The sequence below is a fragment of the Leucopleurus acutus genome (assembly GCF_964270905.1).
Source record: "Leucopleurus acutus genome assembly, chromosome: 13".
Lineage (NCBI taxonomy): Eukaryota > Metazoa > Chordata > Mammalia > Artiodactyla > Delphinidae > Leucopleurus > Leucopleurus acutus.
In genome coordinates, this window is record NC_139155.1 from 55268519 (window position 1) to 55287875 (window position 19357).

A 19357-nucleotide genomic window follows, 5' to 3' on the forward strand; every position below is an offset into this window, starting at 1 on the left:
GGATCTATTGAGATGATTGTTTTTCTCAACCTGTTGGTATGACATGATAGGATATTGGTTCCCTAATAGTCTCTGTTTGTTCATTGTTGGTTATTCCTTTGCTATACTCCTGAATTCAGTTTGTTAATGTTTTGTAAGTAAAGTTTTATTTCTTCTCTCTCATTATGCCTCTTAGCACAGAGCTTATAAGCACATCCTTATTACGGTGTTTGAGTGGTAGGAGTTTTGCCAAAGTTGCCCCATCTCCCCTCTACCAAGGAACATGAATAGGAGGGTACATATGCTCCACTAGCGCTGTGATTAACCTTTTGGTTAATAACCAAAGTGGGCTAGGGCGTTACTCATCTCAAATCCCTCTGAGTCCTTTTCTTTTCTTATAATATAATACCCTTTTATAATATGAAGGAGTAGTATTTTATTGGTAAATGCCACCTCTGGGTAAAAAATGATTACTCAAGTCCATATTTCTGGTTATCTCTATCCAATTTCAGGTTGAAACATTTTCAACCAAATCTTCTCAGTACAGAAGAACTTCTAGTTATTGTAGTAAGAGTCTTGCCTATAGTTCCTGGGGATCTGTTTGTCCCTTGTAAGGCTCTTCTTGAACCTTGCAGAGTAGCAAGAGTTTTCACAAGGACCTTTGACAAGGCAACAGAAACTCTGTCTTTATCTACCCTGATGATAAGATATGAGATTCTATTCTTCGTCTTGGGCTCTGCCTTACATGTCTTTAAGACTTAATTAAATCTGATTTTCACTTGAGGCCTTGTCAAGGGAAGAAGAGGTAAAGGATGAGTTGATAGAGCTTACCTGCATCCACCCTAGATATACAAAAGGTCTAATGAGCGCCTTTGGAATAGGAAAGGAGCAGATAGGACAAGCTACTCTAGACTTAAGGACAGTATCCCCACTCAGCAATCCTATCTATATATGAATACTAGGGTAAGAAAATGTAAAGAAATATTTTCAACAGAAACCACATTCTTCTTTTACACTCCTAATGCATAGTCCATTTTTGTAGAGTTTAGTCTTCATTATATTAGATATACGTTGCTATCTTTACATTTTATAGCAATTTCATTTAAATTTTCTAATTTTCTTTTATTTTTAAAAGGTTATATTTCTAAAACAAATTATAAAAACGTGTTCCAAAATGGAATTTATGTGCCTTAAAAACCTATAGGCATTTTCCTTTTAGCTTGTTAATTATAACATCTGAATGTTTGCTATAATTTATTATCTGTTATCACTTTCAAGGTTAAATATTTGTATTTCTGAAGATTTTATATTGTAAAATTCAATCTAAAGTGCATGCTTATACAGTCTGAAGGAGGCAGTAGATAACATTTGAGCACCAAAATTGAGTTTATATAAAAGAGAAATAATTACTTTTGGCTTACCTTTTGTGGCAGTTCTGTTTTGGATTCTCAGAATTGCATTAAAACGTGTGTAGGAGGCTTCCCTGGTGGCGCAGTGGTTGAGAGTCTGCCTGCCAACACAGGGGACACGGGTTTGAGCCCTGATCCAGGAAGATCCCACATGCCACAGAGCAACTGAGCCCGTGCGCCACAGCTACTGAGCCTGTGCTCTAGAGCCCACGAGCCACAGCTACTGAGCCCACGTGCCACAACTACTGAAGCCCACATGCCTAGAGCCCGTGCTCCACAACAAGAGAAGCCACTGCCATGAGAAACCTGTGCACCTCAACGAAGAGTAGCCCCTGCTCGCCACAACTAGAGAAAGCCCGTGCGCAGCAGCGAAGACCCAACACAGCCAAAAATAAATAAATAAAATAAAAAATTTTTTTTAATGTGTGTATATGTTCTCAATAAGTGTATAAAAAAGATCAGCATATTTTTCACTATAGAATAGAACTAAACATGGAGCCCATCCTTTTTTAATCCTAAGGAATTTAGTTACTAAAATATCAAAAGGATTATATTTTAAGGTTTAAAAGAATAACTTCTCACGAGACTTTGTCAGGCAGTAATGTGAATGCTCCTAAAAATGACACTGAAAACAAATTTGACAAAACATGAAAGCTATGTGTTTTCCTCAGAAACTTAATCAACTTAATATTTTGCTTGTGTACGAAATAGTTACATAATGCCATGAAAGAAAGCTCACCTTTATTTGATGATGGACAGCCTTGGGGAGAAGAAACTGAAGATGGAATTATGCATAATAAGGTACCTTACATTACTGTAAACATTAGAATTATCTTAATATTAACTAAATGTGTTATTATTGAAAGTGATATATTCTTTTGTAGAACTTGGCTTTTTGCTTCCTGAAAAATCTGCTAAAACTGATTTGGGGAAATATTAGTCAATGGAATTACTCTTGAAATCACATTGTAGTTTCCTAAAAGTAACTAGGAACGGAAATTTGTAAATTTTAAGTAAGTTAAAAAAGCAATGCAATTAGAATTACGTCATAACGTTATTGTTATATGTACAGATGTAATATTTCTCTTTCTCCCCTATCTTTTATAATGAAGGTATCAATACTGGCATCATTATTGTAATATAGTATTTTGTCAACACAAAGCCTGAAAGACTGGGTCTTTAAATAGATGGCATGTGGGTTTTTTGTTTGTTTTGGCTTTTTAGTTAGGCATATTGCACTTAAGAGTTGCCACTTCCAAAAGTGATTGAGATAAAAGTAAATAGATGGTCTAAATTGGTTCCCAAACCATCCTGTATTGGAGCCTTAACTATGTAACTAACCCTACCCTATTTCCTAAAATACATAAATTTATATATCCAAAGGGAGCAAACACCAACTCCAAGGAATAAATTTATAGTATTGAGATTAAACATTAATGTCCCCAGCATATATAGTTCCTATAGCATATATAGGTCCTACTATGTAGGACCCTAAAGATAAAAAAAAAAAAAATTCTCTGTTCTTCACTCTTTGGAGCATTTGTCATAAAAAGAAAGTGGAAATAACCTCAGCTTCATCTTTTATTACTACCTGGGAAATAGTTCAAATAGAAAGATGTATCAACTGACTGGCATGGTAGTGTTGCTTTTTTTTTTTTTTCAAACAAAGAATATCATACCCCATTACTACTTCATCAGTGATCCTTGCTGGAGAAGCAGCTAGAAAGCCTTTGATCCTCTTGAGAGAATTCTCTTCCCATGTTGCAATATGTGTACTAGACTAGATTTATTGGTGCCTCAGTTCTCACCCAAATAAAATTATAATACCTACTAAATGACTAAATATTAAATTTATTGATATTCATCCTAAATGTTAAAACAGTAAAAGTTATTCTTGCTATTCTAGCTGTTATTTCAGATGACAATATATAGAGAAGCACTTGGGAAATTATAAAGTGCTATTTTTAATTTTAAAGTAAAAATTAATTTTAAATTTAATTAAAAAGAGTTACCAAAGTATCCAACTTCATCAGATTCTGAGCCTCAGCTTTGTAGATCTAGAAATTCAATTTTTTTTTAACCTGCAAAATCACAATTGACCAAACTTAAGGAAACGTTCACTCTTACCAAATTCACATCTGAAAAAGAATAAAAATGTATTAATTTACCACCACTGACACATCTTTCCAGTTACAGAAATACTCATACCCCCTATTCAGGGCACCCCTTCAGTATCAACCAAGTAGTAAGAAGATTGTTTAGTAAGCAGAGAATCAGCACAAAGGGAATTGGTTTATGTTGAGGGATGTGTACTTCATCTGGCTGTGGAAAATTCTGATCAGCCATCCTTGCCTCCTAACAAAGTACACATCTTCAGTAAGCAAAACATCTCAGAATTGCAAAATAGAGTATTATTTTCTCTTGGATAAATATTAAGAGTACTAATAGTCTACTGTTTAGATCTCTGCTAACCATGCCATGTTTTAGCATGAAGTTACAATGTAAATTATAGCCTTTATTAATTATGTTCTGGTTTTCACAACTAGATCTTGTCAGTTTAATTAGACTTAAATGATCAGCAATTCATTTAAATTTTTAATTAGTTAGATTATCCCTAAAGATGCTCAAGTTTACATTTTATGTTGAATTATATTTATTAATAAGCTTCCTTGTCTAACCTTCTCAAAATTCTGAAGATGTGGATTTTTTTTAACCATTTACTAAGTATCACTTTTATCCAAATTGAAGTATTCTTTTCATCCTTATTATTCACTATAGAAGTAGCAGACTAAGTAAATCTGTGCAGCATAATTAATGATATTCCCTAGGTTTGTATCTCATTTACAGGAGTTCATGTAACCACTTAGTGTTCCTGACTTTTATTTTTTTTAATTCAAATTTAAATTTCTACTTAGAAAAATGAAATAAACTAAATAGAGAATCATGGCTTTGTTTTTAAATCTGCTTATCCCAATCAGTTGTTTTTGGACTACACCATAAAATGCTATGAGAGTTTCATGACTGGTGCCGACAGCTTTGAAGAGATGAATGCAGAGTTGCAGTCCAAGCTGAGTAAGTGTTCTCATTCCTAGAGTGCTTGCTTTGGGTCATTTAACTCCACTCAAGGAGTTGTAGCTCATCTTACTAAGCCTAATGTAAATGCGTTTAGATGCCTCCTGATTTTTATCATAACTGTTTCTTTGGTGGAGAGGAGTAAAGGTTAAGCAGAAAGAATACTGGTGTTGGAGTCAGACCTGAGGCATGACCCCTTACTGGCTGTGTGACGTTAACAAACTACTTAACCTTTCTAACAAAGTTTTGCAGGATTAGATGGCCATGGTTATAAAATGTCAAATGTGCTACCCGGAGCACACAATATAATCAGCAAATGTTATTCCTCTTGGGGGATGATATCCCTGTGATATCCTTGCCTTATTATTTTAGAAATTAAAGTATTGGTTAGTCAAAAGATCTATGGTCTCTTTCAAAATTTATGTCACATAGTTAATGGGCTATGATATTTCCAAAGAAAGAAATTATTTTTCCACTTAGCTAATCTAGTGACATTCGGTATTTACTGGCTAACTTTAAAATATTCCGGAGTATTATTTTACATTGTTGTTCCTTTTTTGTAATAGTCTTGTATATAAAATGCCAGAGTGGTAGGTAAAATAGATAAGTTTAAGACGTGTAAAGCGATCCTCCAAAGACTATGGAATCAATCAAAATAGGAGATCACCCTGCCACTATTAGCACAAAAAGTGAAAGCATTCTCTTTTGTTTCCATGGGATATACTTTCCTGAAGAATAAGCGGAACAGGGACTTCCCTGGTGGTGCAGTGGTTAAGTCTCTGCACTCCAGTGCAGGGGGCCCGGGTTTGATCCCTGGTCAGGGAACTAGATCCCACATGCATGTTGCAACTAAGAGTTCACATGCCACAACTAAAGAGCCCACGAGCCACAACTAAGACCCAACGCAACCATATAAGTAAATAAATATTTTTTAAAAAAAAAAGAAGCGGGACAATTTCAGCTTGTCCATACGAGAAGCGGAGCAAAGAAAATGATGTTGTCTTTTTTTTTAAGAGGAAAATTCATAGTGATCTAACACTGAAAGCATCTTTGCTTTGATATTGTGTTATAATTAATTAAGCATATGAATTATATTCATTTATTCGAACAATATTTATTATATACATACTGTATACCAGCCACCATGTAGGCACCGAGGATACAGTAATGAATAAGAGGTAAAACTCTCTGCCCTTGTGAGCTTACCTTCTATTAGAGACAATAATCAAATGAACAACTGTAAGTCAAATGGTGATAAGTGCTCCGGAGGAAAATAAAGTAGGATAGGGAGGTAGAGAGTGTGGTGGACCAAAGGGAAGGGTTGCAGTTTTACAGACGGTAGGATGTCCTTCAGTGGGATGTTTTGAGTAGAGACTAGAGGACGTGAGGGAGAGAGCAATGGTAAAAACCTGGGGGAGAATTTTTTAGGCAGATTTGAGACCTTATGAAGTTTCTGGGTTTTTTCTCCAGAGGATTTATTTAATGTAGATGCTTCCAAGCTGGAATCATTAGCAGCAAAAAACAGAGCATTGAATGAACAGATTGCAAGATTGGAACAAGAAAGAGAAAAAGAACCGGTTAGTAAACATGCTTATCTTCAACAGGCTTATAAACTTACTTATACTCTTGGGTCTCCTTGGACAACACCAGCTGTTTCTTTATCTATTTTTTAAAAAAATACATTAAAAAAATAAGCTTCTTAAAAGTTAATTTTTTTTACATAGGACAGAACTCCTAAGAAAACATGTTTGGTATCCCTAGAGCTTTGTTTTCCCTTGTGATCTGTCAGTCTTGGACTAATAGTGTTCAGAATATGATGAAAGAGTCTTACCTATTTACATAAGACCAAAAAGATCTTTAGAACAAGGTCCGCATGTTATATACCTCTAGGGAGCACTACTTACAAGAGACCCTGAGTTTTGTAGTTAGTGGAAAGAGAATGGTAATAAATGTGTTTATATAATATATTGTATCCAGAGGTCTTTCTAAAAGCTAAATGATAATATACAGATATCTAATTTTATTTTGTGTTTTATATTGCGGAAGCCCCTAGACTGTTCTGTAAAATAACAGATTTTAAATGTTTGTTCTTTTTCATTCTGGCCCTGGACTTTTTCTGTCCCAAACTGACTTCTGAAAAGTACGTACATCTTCTTAATTGGGTAATAACAGTAAGCTACCGTTTTAGTTTTTTTGACTCCCTCTAAAAGTGAAAAGGAAACTAATTTACCTTTCTCTAAGATGAATTTAAATAATATTGCTTTAACTTTCAAGTAAAGTGTGGCATCATTATTGACAAGAATAACTAATCGCACTTTCTCTTCTTTTAGAATCGCCTAGAGTCATTGAGAAAACTGAAAGCTTCCTTACAAGCAGATGTTCAAAAATATCAGGCATACATGAGCAATTTGGAGTCTCATTCAGCCATTCTTGACCAGAAATTGAATGGCCTCGATGAAGAAATTTCTAGAGTAGGTAAGCACAACTAATGCTGAAAAAGGTCATTCAGACTGGGATGGGGACCTGTGTGGGACTTATCACATGTAGAGACAGCTTTGTCGTCTGTATCTTTTTTGCCTCTAATGGTAATGTATCAGGCAACCAAGTTTTTAGTGACTTATGTATTAGTTTTCTGAGACTGCTGTAACGAATTACCACAAACTTGGTGGCTTAAAACAATGGAAATTTATTCACTCACAGAAGGCTAGAGGTCGGAAATCCGGCAGGGCCACACTTCCTCCCAGGACTATGTGGGAGAATCCATTCCTTGCTTCTTCCAGCTTCTTGTATCTGATGACATTCCTGAGATTGTGGCCCTGTCACTGCAGTCTCTGCCTCCATCCTCACATTACCTTCTGTGTGTGGGGGTGTCTCTCTTCTGCCTATGTTAATTTCTCTCTGCCTTTATCTTTTAAAGACATTTATGATGGCATTTAGGGCCCACCTCGATAATCCAGGGTAATCTCCTCATCTCAAAATACTTAATCATATCTGTGAAGACCCCTTTACTAAATATGGTAATGTTTACAAATTCCAGGGATTAGGACTTCCTATCTTTCGGTGGTCATTATTCAACCTACTACACCTTCTAACATGTTTTCAGACACCTGGCTTTTTAAAGCCAAGAGGAACCTTATCTAAGAACACAAGCTGCCTGAATATAAATATATCTTCTATTCCACCTTGTAATTAATAAGCCAGAATTTTAAATCTCTGCTGGCCTCAGTCTGCTATATTTGCCTTATCCTCTATCACCACCTCCTAAGCTACTCAGCAGCTTAAGTTGATTGAAAATAAGATGGAAAGATGCTAGTACTATAAAAGCCCAACTAAAAAAAGCTTGTTTATATCTGGTGTGCTCCTAACCTTGTTTTCATAAACACATATGGATCTTAATCATAAAACCCTGAAAATACTGTGACACATGAATTGATTGTTGCTTCTATGGTGCCAAAAGGAGATCGAGCCATTGGCTGGCAGTTTACAAAATAAATAAATAACTATATGGACCTACTATACTATTTTCCCAGACCTCAACCTGCTTCAGTTTTATTCTTTTAGGGTTTTACAGGCTGTATCTGTGTCATGTAGGAATTATGTAGATAGTCCTTAGGATATTTGATTTAGTTCTTAGTCTATGGAATATTGATCATCTGTCAAAAATCAAGGACAATAATTATCTGGAGTATTTGATAAATTGTTTTATTTTTTTCCAAATAAGTCTGATTACATATATTAGCTTTGCTGTAAACCAACTCTTTAAATAGTTTAAACTTGACCACTAATGTTTGTTCTCCATGACGACAAGGAGCCATAAACTAATTTTTTATTATAGCAATGTTTGTAATGCAATTAAATCAATACTTTATAATATTAATAATTTATCTTCCTTATTGGTATTTAATCTAGAGAATTTTTATCCTTCCCACTTCTCTTGTGAGACTTTTTTTCCAGTAATGGCAAACTGGGTAGGAGAGAAATACTTCAGCAATCATTTGCCATTGCACAGTGATTTAGTTTGAGACAATAATTTGATAACTGTTAACCTAAAATATTTTATTCTGAATTTTTTTAACTTTCTTGATTATTTAAAGTCATTCATGGCCAAGAGTGTGAATGAGACATATGTAACTCTATAGATATTGTATATTTTGTATTTTTTGTGCCGATTCCTGTAATAAATGAAGTTTTACTTAAACCAACCATTAATTCATTTTGAGCTCAGGTGTGGAGCTTCCCAACTACAGTACTACAATACGACTGAGTTATAACAAAGCCGAGATTTTGATCCTCTCAGCCCTCAGGATGATTTCTGTGACCCCTTTGGTCATGAGCATCCTCATCCATTTATCCCAGTCTGCTTAAAAATACTGTCATATTTTTTATAAGCTATGAGTCATAAAATGTTGGCATCACTGTTCGATACAACACCAAATATTATAAATTTGATAACTTTTCTTCCCCTTTCATGATCATTTGCTGTTCGTATCTTCTCTTGGTACAATATCATCGTTCATGATTACAAATTTTAGTAAAGCAAGAACCTAACCATTATGGTTGCTTAATATCTTATGAAACCACTGAAAATATCAGTGAAATAAGAATAAACTGATGTATGTTTATATAAATATTTTTTGTTTGTGAAAAACTTGTAGCTTTTCTGACTTTTTGCGGAGAATCATGTAGGAGTATTAAAAGCATTTTAACTGAACAATAGCAGACTATCTGTTAAGTCTAACAATTCTTAATCATAATCATTATGTGTGGGGGTCAACTCTATTAAATAACGGCATCACTTTATTTGTAGGAATTAAAGGAACTTAAATTTTTTCTTTTTCAATGCAGAACTAGAATGTGAAACAATGAAACAGGAGAATTCTCGACTACAGAATATTGTTGATAACCAGAAGTACTCAGTTGCAGACATTGAGAGAATAAATCATGAAAGAAATGAATTGCAGCAGACCATTAATAAATTAACCAAGGACCTGGAGGCTGAACAGCAGCAGTTGTGGAATGAGGAACTGAAATATGCCCGAGGCAAAGAGGCGGTATGTCATACCATTCCCAGAGTGGCACTTCATTCAGACTTACGTTTGTAAAAGTCTATCCCAGTTAAGAACAACTGAGTGGGTAGAATAAATTGGCTAAAGAGGTAAAATTTTTCAGCATTGACATTTTACTAAAAACACACTCATCCCTTTATGTCAATTCAATAACAGCCCAATTTCTCTGTCATTTTTAAGGTAGCCTGTATTTTCCAATAGTGAAACAAGAAGTGAGCAAAAAAGTCTCTAAGGCCATGAAAATAATTTTCATAAATCCCAAGCCTTTTATTCCAGAAGTGGATATGAGTCACTTCTTCATTTACCTCCTCACTACTTAAACATTTATTTAACATCTGCTGTGTGCCACTTACCATGCTGGGCATAGAGGGGAGATAAAAAGACATAGAAGCTTAAGAAACTTCCATTCTAGTTGATATTTTCTACCATGAGATCAGACCTCCAATAGAGGTTTGCACAGTGTACGGAGGGAGCATATAGTACACCTAACCAAGATTTTGGTGCGCATGGTGTGGGGAGATGGACGGAGGTTGATTTTAGAAAGGCTTCCTTGAAGATGTACACCTGAACTGAATTGGGAAGTATAAGGGCGAGTTAGCATGGCAAGGCTAGGGGAGCCAGCAAACAAAGAAGTCTATGGGAAAGCTCAGGGAGAAAATAGCACGGTGCACTCTGGTACCCTAAGGTTTTCGTATGGCTGGAGCTTAGTAGCAAGGGACGGGAGCATGTGCAGAAGATGAGATTCAAGGATAAGCAGAGAGCAAGTGGTGAAGATCCTTTTCACGTTTAGAAGTTTGAACTTTATCCTGAAAGCTCCAGGAAGCCTTTAAAATTTTTAAACAGATAAGATCATATTTCAGAAAGGTCTCATTTTTGGTAATGTGAAAAATGGGTAGAAGGGAGCAAACCAGTCAGATAAGGATCTGTGGCAGTAAGGTAGCAGAAATAACAAGCTGAATTGTAGGTAATGCTATTGGAGATTCGTATGTGCTCCCTCATACTCCTGACCTGGTAATCTCTGTCCCTGTGTATTAAGGAGAAAAATATACATTTATAAGAAATAGGCTGTGGTGGTGATCCCAAAAGTCTTTGAACCTAGAATTTGGTAAACCTGTGTTAGCCCTGGATTTGCCACCACATGTTTCTGTGACCTCAGCGTGTCCTCTGACTTCTCATAGCCTCAGTTTCCTTATTTATAAAATAAAGTGTGGTTAGACTAGGTCGGGAACCTGAAATGTCACTTCAACAATTATTAATATATTTTCTCTCTCAAGCACTGTGTGGGAAAGGGGAAGTTACGAGTCTCTGGACTTAGGCAAACTCTGTTTAACTAGCGAAATCTAGCTGTATGAATGCTATGTTTGATTTGAAGGATCAGGCTGAAAGGAGAAAGTTATCTGGGAAGTGGGTAAGCAGTGGCCTATGAAGGGCAAGAGTAGGGCCATGGACAGTGAGAAGAAAGCCTTAAGGTACTGAGTAGGAGAGATATTAAAGAATGGTAGCAGAATGCAAAAGGCAAACAAACATTCCACCCATTACCTTTATTTCTAGACTGATTTTTATTCCACATGCCACCTCTGACTGGTAGTGTCCTTCTGGAGCTCTTTGTTGAGATAGACATTGAGGCTGCATCTAGACTCATCAGGAAAGAGTGTGATGAGTTTTCACTGTCTGAATTAGCTGTGGGAAGGAGAAATGTGCCACATGTTTGCTGTCCCTGCAGTTAGGTGTGATAAAGTGCATGGGCTTGAGAAAGCTGTTTTATTACAGAAATAAAATCCTAGTGAAAAACAGAAGAAACTACCCCTGTGATCATTTACTGTAAGGACAAATAGACCTGCATACTTTAGTTGTCCCTAGAGAGCTACTATAGTAGTTGAAATGATTTCCTGATTTATTAATAAGGAATCTTAAATTTAACATATAAGTAGTATTGCTTTTGAGAGCTGATAAATTTTTGGAAATTGCAGATTATTTAATCAGATTCCGATAAGTACTTTTGCCATTTCATTCTTTCAACGTATTCAATTTTATGGGTGGATAACAGCAATGAGAAACTAAGTATGTACTAAATGGAGGAAGCAGTATGAAAATAAATTGCCTAGACTCTGCAAATTCATTTATTTAATCAAAAACTAGGTACTGTATGCCAAGTACCATTTTAGGTGTTGGGGATACAACTGCTTTCATGGAGCATACTTTCAACTAACGGAGATGAACAAATAAATAATGTATGTCAGGTAGTAGTAATAAGTGCTATGAAGAAGAGTAAAGCAAGAGGGTAGAGAAATTGGGAGTGTTATATTAGAGGGAAAGCCTTTCTGATGATATAATTTGAACAGAGCCTTGAACAAAGGGAAGGAGACCAGGAAATGTGGAACATATTAGTAAAATATTTTTATCAAAACAGTTGAAATAATATTTTGAGACTTAAGTGACTACATTTCTCTGATTTTGGATAAATGAAATATTTTGTACATTGACAAAACTAAGTTTGTTTTCGTTTCATAATTTCTCTGGTACTTTAAAAAGTAAATTTTAGTTAATACCTAAACATGGACTTTTATTCCAAACTCTTTGTCAGATAAATGGAGGAACAGTAGTATATTACTTACTAATTAATTATGGTGTTAAAACTATCCTACAATTTAATGTGAAAAAAATCTTTCATTCTTTATATTTTAAAACTGCCATTCTTACTACTAAAAATACTAAATTATAAACTACTAAAAAACACATAATTTTGTGTAAAACTGCCAAATAATGCCAATTGTAAACCATATGGAATGGGGCTCTGGGTTTTTTTAATGTTTGTTTTTGTGTTCTTTTTTTACAGATTGAAACACAATTAGCAGAGTATCATAAGTTGGCTAGAAAATTAAAACTTATCCCTAAGGGGGCTGAAAATTCCAAAGGTTATGACTTTGAAATTAAGTTTAATCCTGAAGCTGGTGCCAACTGCCTTGTCAAATACAGAGCTCAAGTTTATGTACGTAATCGTGAGTACTTCACAAGGTTTTTAAATGATATGGTTGATGTCTGGCTCATAATATTTGTAAGTAAGAGTTTAAACTTTAGCATGTCCATAACTCAGGACTGAACATAGAAATACAGCACTGAAACTTTTTATCTTCTTTCCTCTTGGCAGTACACATCTGCTCTCTATTGTACCTTACTCTCCAAATTATAAAGCCTTGTCTTCCTCTCTACATACTTCACCTATTCAACTATCCAATAAAAGATATGATACATATAAAATAGACGCCAGGATTATAAAGACAAAAATGACCTGATACTTGCTCTCAAGTTGCTACTAGTCCCCTCAGCGAGAAAGACATAAAAATAAATACTATATACGTGCTTTATTAGAAGCCTTTACAAGGTATAGTAACAAGATCAGTTCTCAGAATTGAGAGAAAAGTCCCCACAGAGATGGTGAACGTGGAATGAAATCTTCAAAGATGAGATGTTTATGAGGGTGATCTGTGGAAAAGTTTCAGGCACAAGGACACACATGAAGGCATGAGATATAATAGAGCACTAAGTAACACCAGGAGTCAATAATGAGAAAACTGCACATAATTTTCAAATATAGTCAAAGGTGTAATTTGGAGAAGAAAAATGTTAATTTCAACTTCTCAATTATTCACAGATTTTAGTATTTTAGTGGCCCCCCAAAAAATGTCAGTTTTCAAAATAGTTTTTAATAGAAGCATGTCAATCAAAGTCTAAAGCCATGCATTTTTTTTCCCCTTAGAATCACTCATTTATCCCATAAATTATTTATTGAGTACATACTACGTTCCATACCTGCTAGATGCTGGAGATAAAATACCCGGAAAGAGGAATTTCCTGGTGGTCTAGTGGTTAGGACTTGGCACTTTTACTGCTGGGCCCAGGTTCAGTCCCTGTTCAGGGGACTAAGATCCCACAAACTGTGCAGTGTGGCCAAAAAAAAAAAAAAAAACCTAGAAAGATACAGTTCCTACTTTCCCAGATTACAGTTTGTTGGTGGACAGACTTTGATTAAATAAAGCTAAACTCATCTTTAATAGAAAAAAATGCATCCAGTAAACATTTAATCTTTTACTGTATTGTTTCTCAAGCAATAGCTAGGTAGGTAGATAGATAGGCAGGCAGGCAGATAGAGTTTACTCACCTTTATTTTGAGTAGTTTTTCATGCTAGTTCAAGAAAACAATTTCCTGAATTAAATTGCTGTAAAAAAGATTACCTGGTTCAGAAAGAATGCATATGCTCAGAAAAGAGGGAAATTTTTTTTTTGGCTCCCTGGAAATAGTTTTACATAATAATAGGACAATAAAAATAGAAATAGCATCAAGAAGATGCAGCCCCAACTGTTATAAGTAGTATTTGGAGAAAAGTTCTTAAAGAGATTAAAGAGGCAATTGCATCTCTCAAAAAAGAACAGCCAAAATTAAAACTCAGCAGTGACTTCAGAAGACCTACTGAAAACATAGTAATGCACAGGGTTTTCTTTTGGAGTGATGAAATTGTTCTAGAATGAGAGTGCATTGTGAATGTACTAAATGCCACTGAGTTGTGCACTTTAAAAGAGTTAATTTTATGTTAAATTAATATTTTAACTTAATTATTTCAGTTTAACCATTTTAAAGTGTGAGTTTCATCTCAATAAAAGAAAAAGGGGAAGGAATGAAGTACTGTGTTCAAACAAAATCAGTAGAATAGAGGATAAATATAAGAAATGCAAGCAGATAAGAGCTTGTTGGTGTACATGTGGAGATGCAGGGAGAGTGGCATGCCCAGAGAGCATAGAAGCGCTGCACCTCTTCCCACATACCTTGCCCTATGCATCTCTTCCATCTGGCTGTCCCTGAGTTATATCTGGACACCCACCTTCCATTATTCACGGATCAACCCACCCCAGATCTCTCACAGTAGTATGTTGTTGGGGAGGGGGAAGTTTCCCTCTCCCAGGCAGTTTTGACAAGCCAGCCTGGAGAAATCACCAGCTGGAAAACTACTGCCACTGAGAGATCCTGGGATATCTGCCAAAGCAGGCAGAAAGTAAGATTTCTTGCCATGTCAGCCTCTAGGGTCTCTGACTGCAGGATCTGGTGGAAGGGAAAGTGGTGAGAGTCCCTTTTCTCTCAGTTTTGTTATAAGTCCTGCCACAAGAACTCAAGAAGGGTAGAGGGGGAATTTCCCTCTCCCTGACAGTGTTGAGATCTTCCTCGTTCCTTTTGTAGCCTCAGTCCTACATTGTGTGGCTTATTCAACCAGTCCTTGCTGATGGACATTTGCCATGTTTCAAGTCTTCTACAACAGAGTTAGAATGAGGAGCAAAAAAATAAAGAAGAGGGACTTACTTGGCAGTCCAGTGGTTAAGACTGTGCTTCCACTGCAGGGGGCACGGGTTCAATCCAGGGAACTAATATCCCGCATGCCACATGGCGCGGCCAAAAGAATAAATAAGTAAAAATAAAGAAGAAATATAAGCAGATAATTGTAAGACTAAATAATTGAAAAGGATTAAGAGAAAAATGACGCATCTAGAGAGCATAGCATAAAAATAAAAACTACATATAAGTTGTTTTCAAGTGTACTTCAATTAAACTAAGTGTACTTATAGAATGTTTAAATAATAACAGTGAATTTCTAGAGTAGAGAAGCAAATCTAGAATTTTGCAATTATTCAAAACCAAAAGCAAGTTACATTCTATAGTTATAGAAATTGCATTAAAAATTTTTTGTTTTATTTTCTTACTGATGGTGTATTAGATTAAAGATACCATGGCTTCACTTTTTTTCTCCAAAAGATGCCTCATGAGAGAAATTTTGTAATTACATATGTCATATGTAACCCACATTCCTATGTATTTTATAGGTACCACTCAAAGAACTCTTGAACCAAACTGAAGAAGAAACTAATAAAGCTCTAAATAAAAAGATGGGGTTAGAGGATACTTTAGAACAAGTAAGTAATGAAACAGAGTCATTATAAACAAACATAACATTTTGTGTTTTCTGATTGATAAGGAATGAATTTTTAATAAAATATTATGAAAAATGAGAGTCAGGTACACCCTTGACCTAGAAATACTTGAAGTAACTTTTTAAGTTACTTAAACATTCTAAGCTTCCCATATCATTGATGATGAAGTGATATGAAACTGAGTAAAGCTCGCTTTTTTTCTAACGGCGAATTGCCTCCTTTAACTTAAGATAATTTAGTAATATTCCTTTTTATAGTAAAAGGGAATTGAGGAGACTACCATAAAAGTAAGTATGTTATCATTTGCAGTTAGAAGCTAACTAACTATGATACATTAAGAGACTTCCATTTACCAGATTTCTCAGGACCATAGAATTCAGGGAGATTCAACTTTAAATGTCTATAAAAGTCTATTTCCAAAAGTAGTTTCAGAAAATTCCTGCTTCTGAGATACTTGCAACATAATATCACCAATACTATTATATTCAATAACCTTTAGAGTAAACATTGTTATAGTTGATTAAGAAAAGTTAAAAAAAACTTCTCAAATGCAAGCAAAAGGTATTATTTATATAACACCAAACAGTTAAAGGAAACGCCTAGCTAATTCAACTTTTCGAGAACGATTGTGTTCTGGCTAACAGATTTCAAGATATAAAAGAAATCCTGTCTTTTTTGAGAATACAAACATTTATTTTCTCTCATCTGGAAATAAAATCTATGCATTTCACAGATAACTTTTTAAGTAATTTTGTATTAGAGAGAATTTTTTAACACCTCCCACAAACAGAAAATGTTGTTAGATAAGTGAAGAGTTTCATGATACTATTGTTACTATAATTTGGGGTTTCTACAAATCTGTGGGTTTTGTAACGTCACAGTATGGAAAGAAGATAGGAATTCGGACTGCTTTAACAGGTGTTCCCCAGGGGTGATGGTTATTTGAGGTAAAGTCTTCCTTTAGCCTGCTTCAGTTCAATTTCTCTCTGGTTGGAATGGGCAATAAACCTGAAGACTCTCAAAAAGGTGTGAATTTCAAGCAATAGGAACCTCTTGACTGAAACATATTTTCAACTGACTTGAAACTTTTTTATGTTTTATTTTTTTTTTTTGGCTGCATTGGGTCTTCATTGATGCGCACGGGCTTTCTCTAGTTGTGGCGAGCAGGGGCTACTCTTCGTTGCAGTGCGCGGGCTTCTCATTGAGGTGGCTTCTCGTTGAGGAGCACAAGCTCTAGGCGCATGGGCTCAGTAGTTGTGGCACATGGGCTCTAGGTGCATGGGCTTCAGTAGTTGTGGCACGTGGGCTCAGTAGTTGTGGCTCGTGGGCTCTGGAGCGCAGGCTCAGTAGTTGTGGCACACAGGCTTAGTTGCTCCACGGCATATGGGATCTTCCCAGACCAAGGAACCAGGGATCGAACCCGTGTCCCCTGCATTGGCAGGTGGATTCTTTTTTTTTTTTTTTTTAAGGAATTTAGCCTTGTATGGCTTCCTCTTTTCTTTTTTTTTTAATTTATTTTTGGCTGCGTTGGGTCTTCATTACCGTGTGCAGGCTTTCTCTAGTTGCTGCGAGTGGGGGCTACTCTTAGTTGCAGTGTGCGGGCTTCTCATTGCGGTGGCTTCTCGTTATGGAGCGCGGGCTCTAGGTGCATGGGCTTCAGTAGTTGTGGTGCGTGGGCTCAGTAGTTGTGGCACATGGGCTTAGTTGCTCCGCGGTATGTGGGATCTTCCTGGACCAGGGCTCGAGCCCGTGGCCCTTGCGTTGGCAGGCGGATTCTTAACCACTGCGCCACCAAGGAAGCCCCAAAAGGTGGATTCTTAAACACTGCGCCACCAAGGAAGTCCCTGACTTGAAACTTTTTAAAAGCTATAGGCAGGAAAGTTTGGGCAGGGTGGGAAGGTGATTATGAAATGCCTACAATAGGCTAGGCCCCATATTAATGTTCCAAAGATAAATATAACTAAAGTTTATATGAAATATAAAGCCCATTTGGAGAAGACCAATATATGCAATTATGCTAATCAGAGTTGCATTTTTTTTGCAAAACTCCTTTGGGCATAGAAAAAAATGAGTAGAGGGGAACTGAAATTAAGAGGTTAAACCATAGTATTAGAATAGAAAATGAAGAAGGGGACAGGTTTAAGAAATGTTAAGGAGGTAGGACCCAAGCATTTCGTGGCCAAATGAAAGCTAGGAGAGGGGACTTCCCTGGCGGTCCAGCAGTTAAGACTCTGCGCTTCCACTGCAAGGGGCGTGGGTTCGATCCCTGGTCAGGGAACTAACATCCCATATGCCGTGCAGCCAGGCCAAAAAGTTAAAAAAAAAAAAAAAAAAGAAAGCTAGGAGAGAAAGAAGGATCAACAGTGACTTCCATTTTTCTGGGGTGGGCAACCTAGAGGAGGAAAACCTAGTGCTGGGAGTAACCAGGACAGCTTGGGAGATGAGCTTGCTGTCCATTGACCACAGAAAACCAAAAGGGAGTTGAAGCAATAGATTCAGAACATAAAAGAGATATTGGGTCTGAAAGTACAGATTTTAGGGTCTCTAGTATATATGTGATTGTTGAAGCCAGTGATGTGGGTGATATTTCTTAGGGAGAATTGTAGAAGAAAGAGGCAAAGGATTGGCCAAAGAAGGAAATTGTAGGAAAAGCACTTAGAAGAAGTAGACAGAATAGTTGAAGAATAATCAGAAGAGGATATGCTATAAAAGGCAAAGTAGGGAAGACTTTTCAAGAAAGGAGTGATCCTAACTAATCTTTTTATGGTAAATATTTTACAATATATACATATATCAAATCATCTTGCTGTACATCTTAAACCTATGCAATGTTATACATAAATTATATCTCAATAAAACTGGAAAAAAAGGGAGTGATCAGTGACGTCATACGCTTGAGACTAAAAACTAAAACTATTTTTTCTAACTTGACAAGTAGTTTAACCAAGTTAAGATGGCATAAGGTAAAATAGCATTTGAAATAGTAAAGGTTAAACAGAAATTAATAGATTAAAATAACAAAACTAATCAATCTGATAAGTACTTTAAAATAATTGCCAAAACCGTTCAAGAAAAAGCAGGAAAAAACAAAATGAGAAATGGAAACACTATAAATACGGAGGTTATTTATAAGGCTAGTGTAACCCTCATACTGCAACCTAACGAAGATTATCACAAAAGAAGAAAATTAAACCAATCATACTTATGAATAAAGTGTAAAGTTTAAATTAGATATTAGCAATTGAAATTTGTTTAGCAAACTTTTTTAAGAGTCTGCTATACATGCCTGTACTGTAATCAGTGTTGGTGATGTAATATCTGCCTTTGTGAATTCTTATTTTGTGTGGAAAGGTGGACATGAAAACAATCACTTTCATCATAATACTTTTGGAGTGTAAATACAGCATGCTGTGGATTCTTACAATACACCAAAGATAAGCACAAGGTTCTTTCTGAAGGAAGTGGTAGGTGAGCTGAGTGATGAATAACAAGAAGGAGTTGGCCAGTGGATACATGAAAGGATACACACACATCCCTACTGCAGAAGGCCCAGAGACCAAAGAGCATGGCATGTTAAAGAATTACCATGAAAAAAAAAAAAAGAAGAATTACCATGAGTTTAAGTTATCAATAGGATAGAGGAGAAGCCTGGAGAAACAAAAACCTAATTCTGAAGAGACTTACTTGTTCTTGCTTACTGGTTGAATTTTTATTCTATAGGTAGCAGGGACCATTGAAGGTTTTTAAGCAAGGGAATAAAAGCTGTGTATCTTAGTAAACTCACAGTGTTGACATTTTGAAGAACAGGTTAGAGGTACATGAGACTAGAGACACACAAGAGATCTAGCAGTATTC

At 35.9% G+C, this 19357-nt stretch overlaps 1 protein-coding gene across 1 annotated transcript in view; it reads left to right on the plus strand.

Moving 5' to 3' along the window:
• Positions 1-19357, plus strand: part of NDC80 (NDC80 kinetochore complex component) — a gene marked incomplete at its 3' end in the record, with an annotated part of 57899 nt that overhangs the window by 23324 nt on the left and 15218 nt on the right. The window contains exons 6-12 of the mRNA XM_082852956.1: positions 2100-2189; positions 4367-4460; positions 5931-6037; positions 6791-6935; positions 9306-9511; positions 12363-12515; positions 15395-15484. Coding sequence (XP_082709082.1) covers positions 2100-2189; positions 4367-4460; positions 5931-6037; positions 6791-6935; positions 9306-9511; positions 12363-12515; positions 15395-15484 — 885 coding nt within the window. The remainder of the gene's footprint in view (positions 1-2099; positions 2190-4366; positions 4461-5930; positions 6038-6790; positions 6936-9305; positions 9512-12362; positions 12516-15394; positions 15485-19357) is intronic.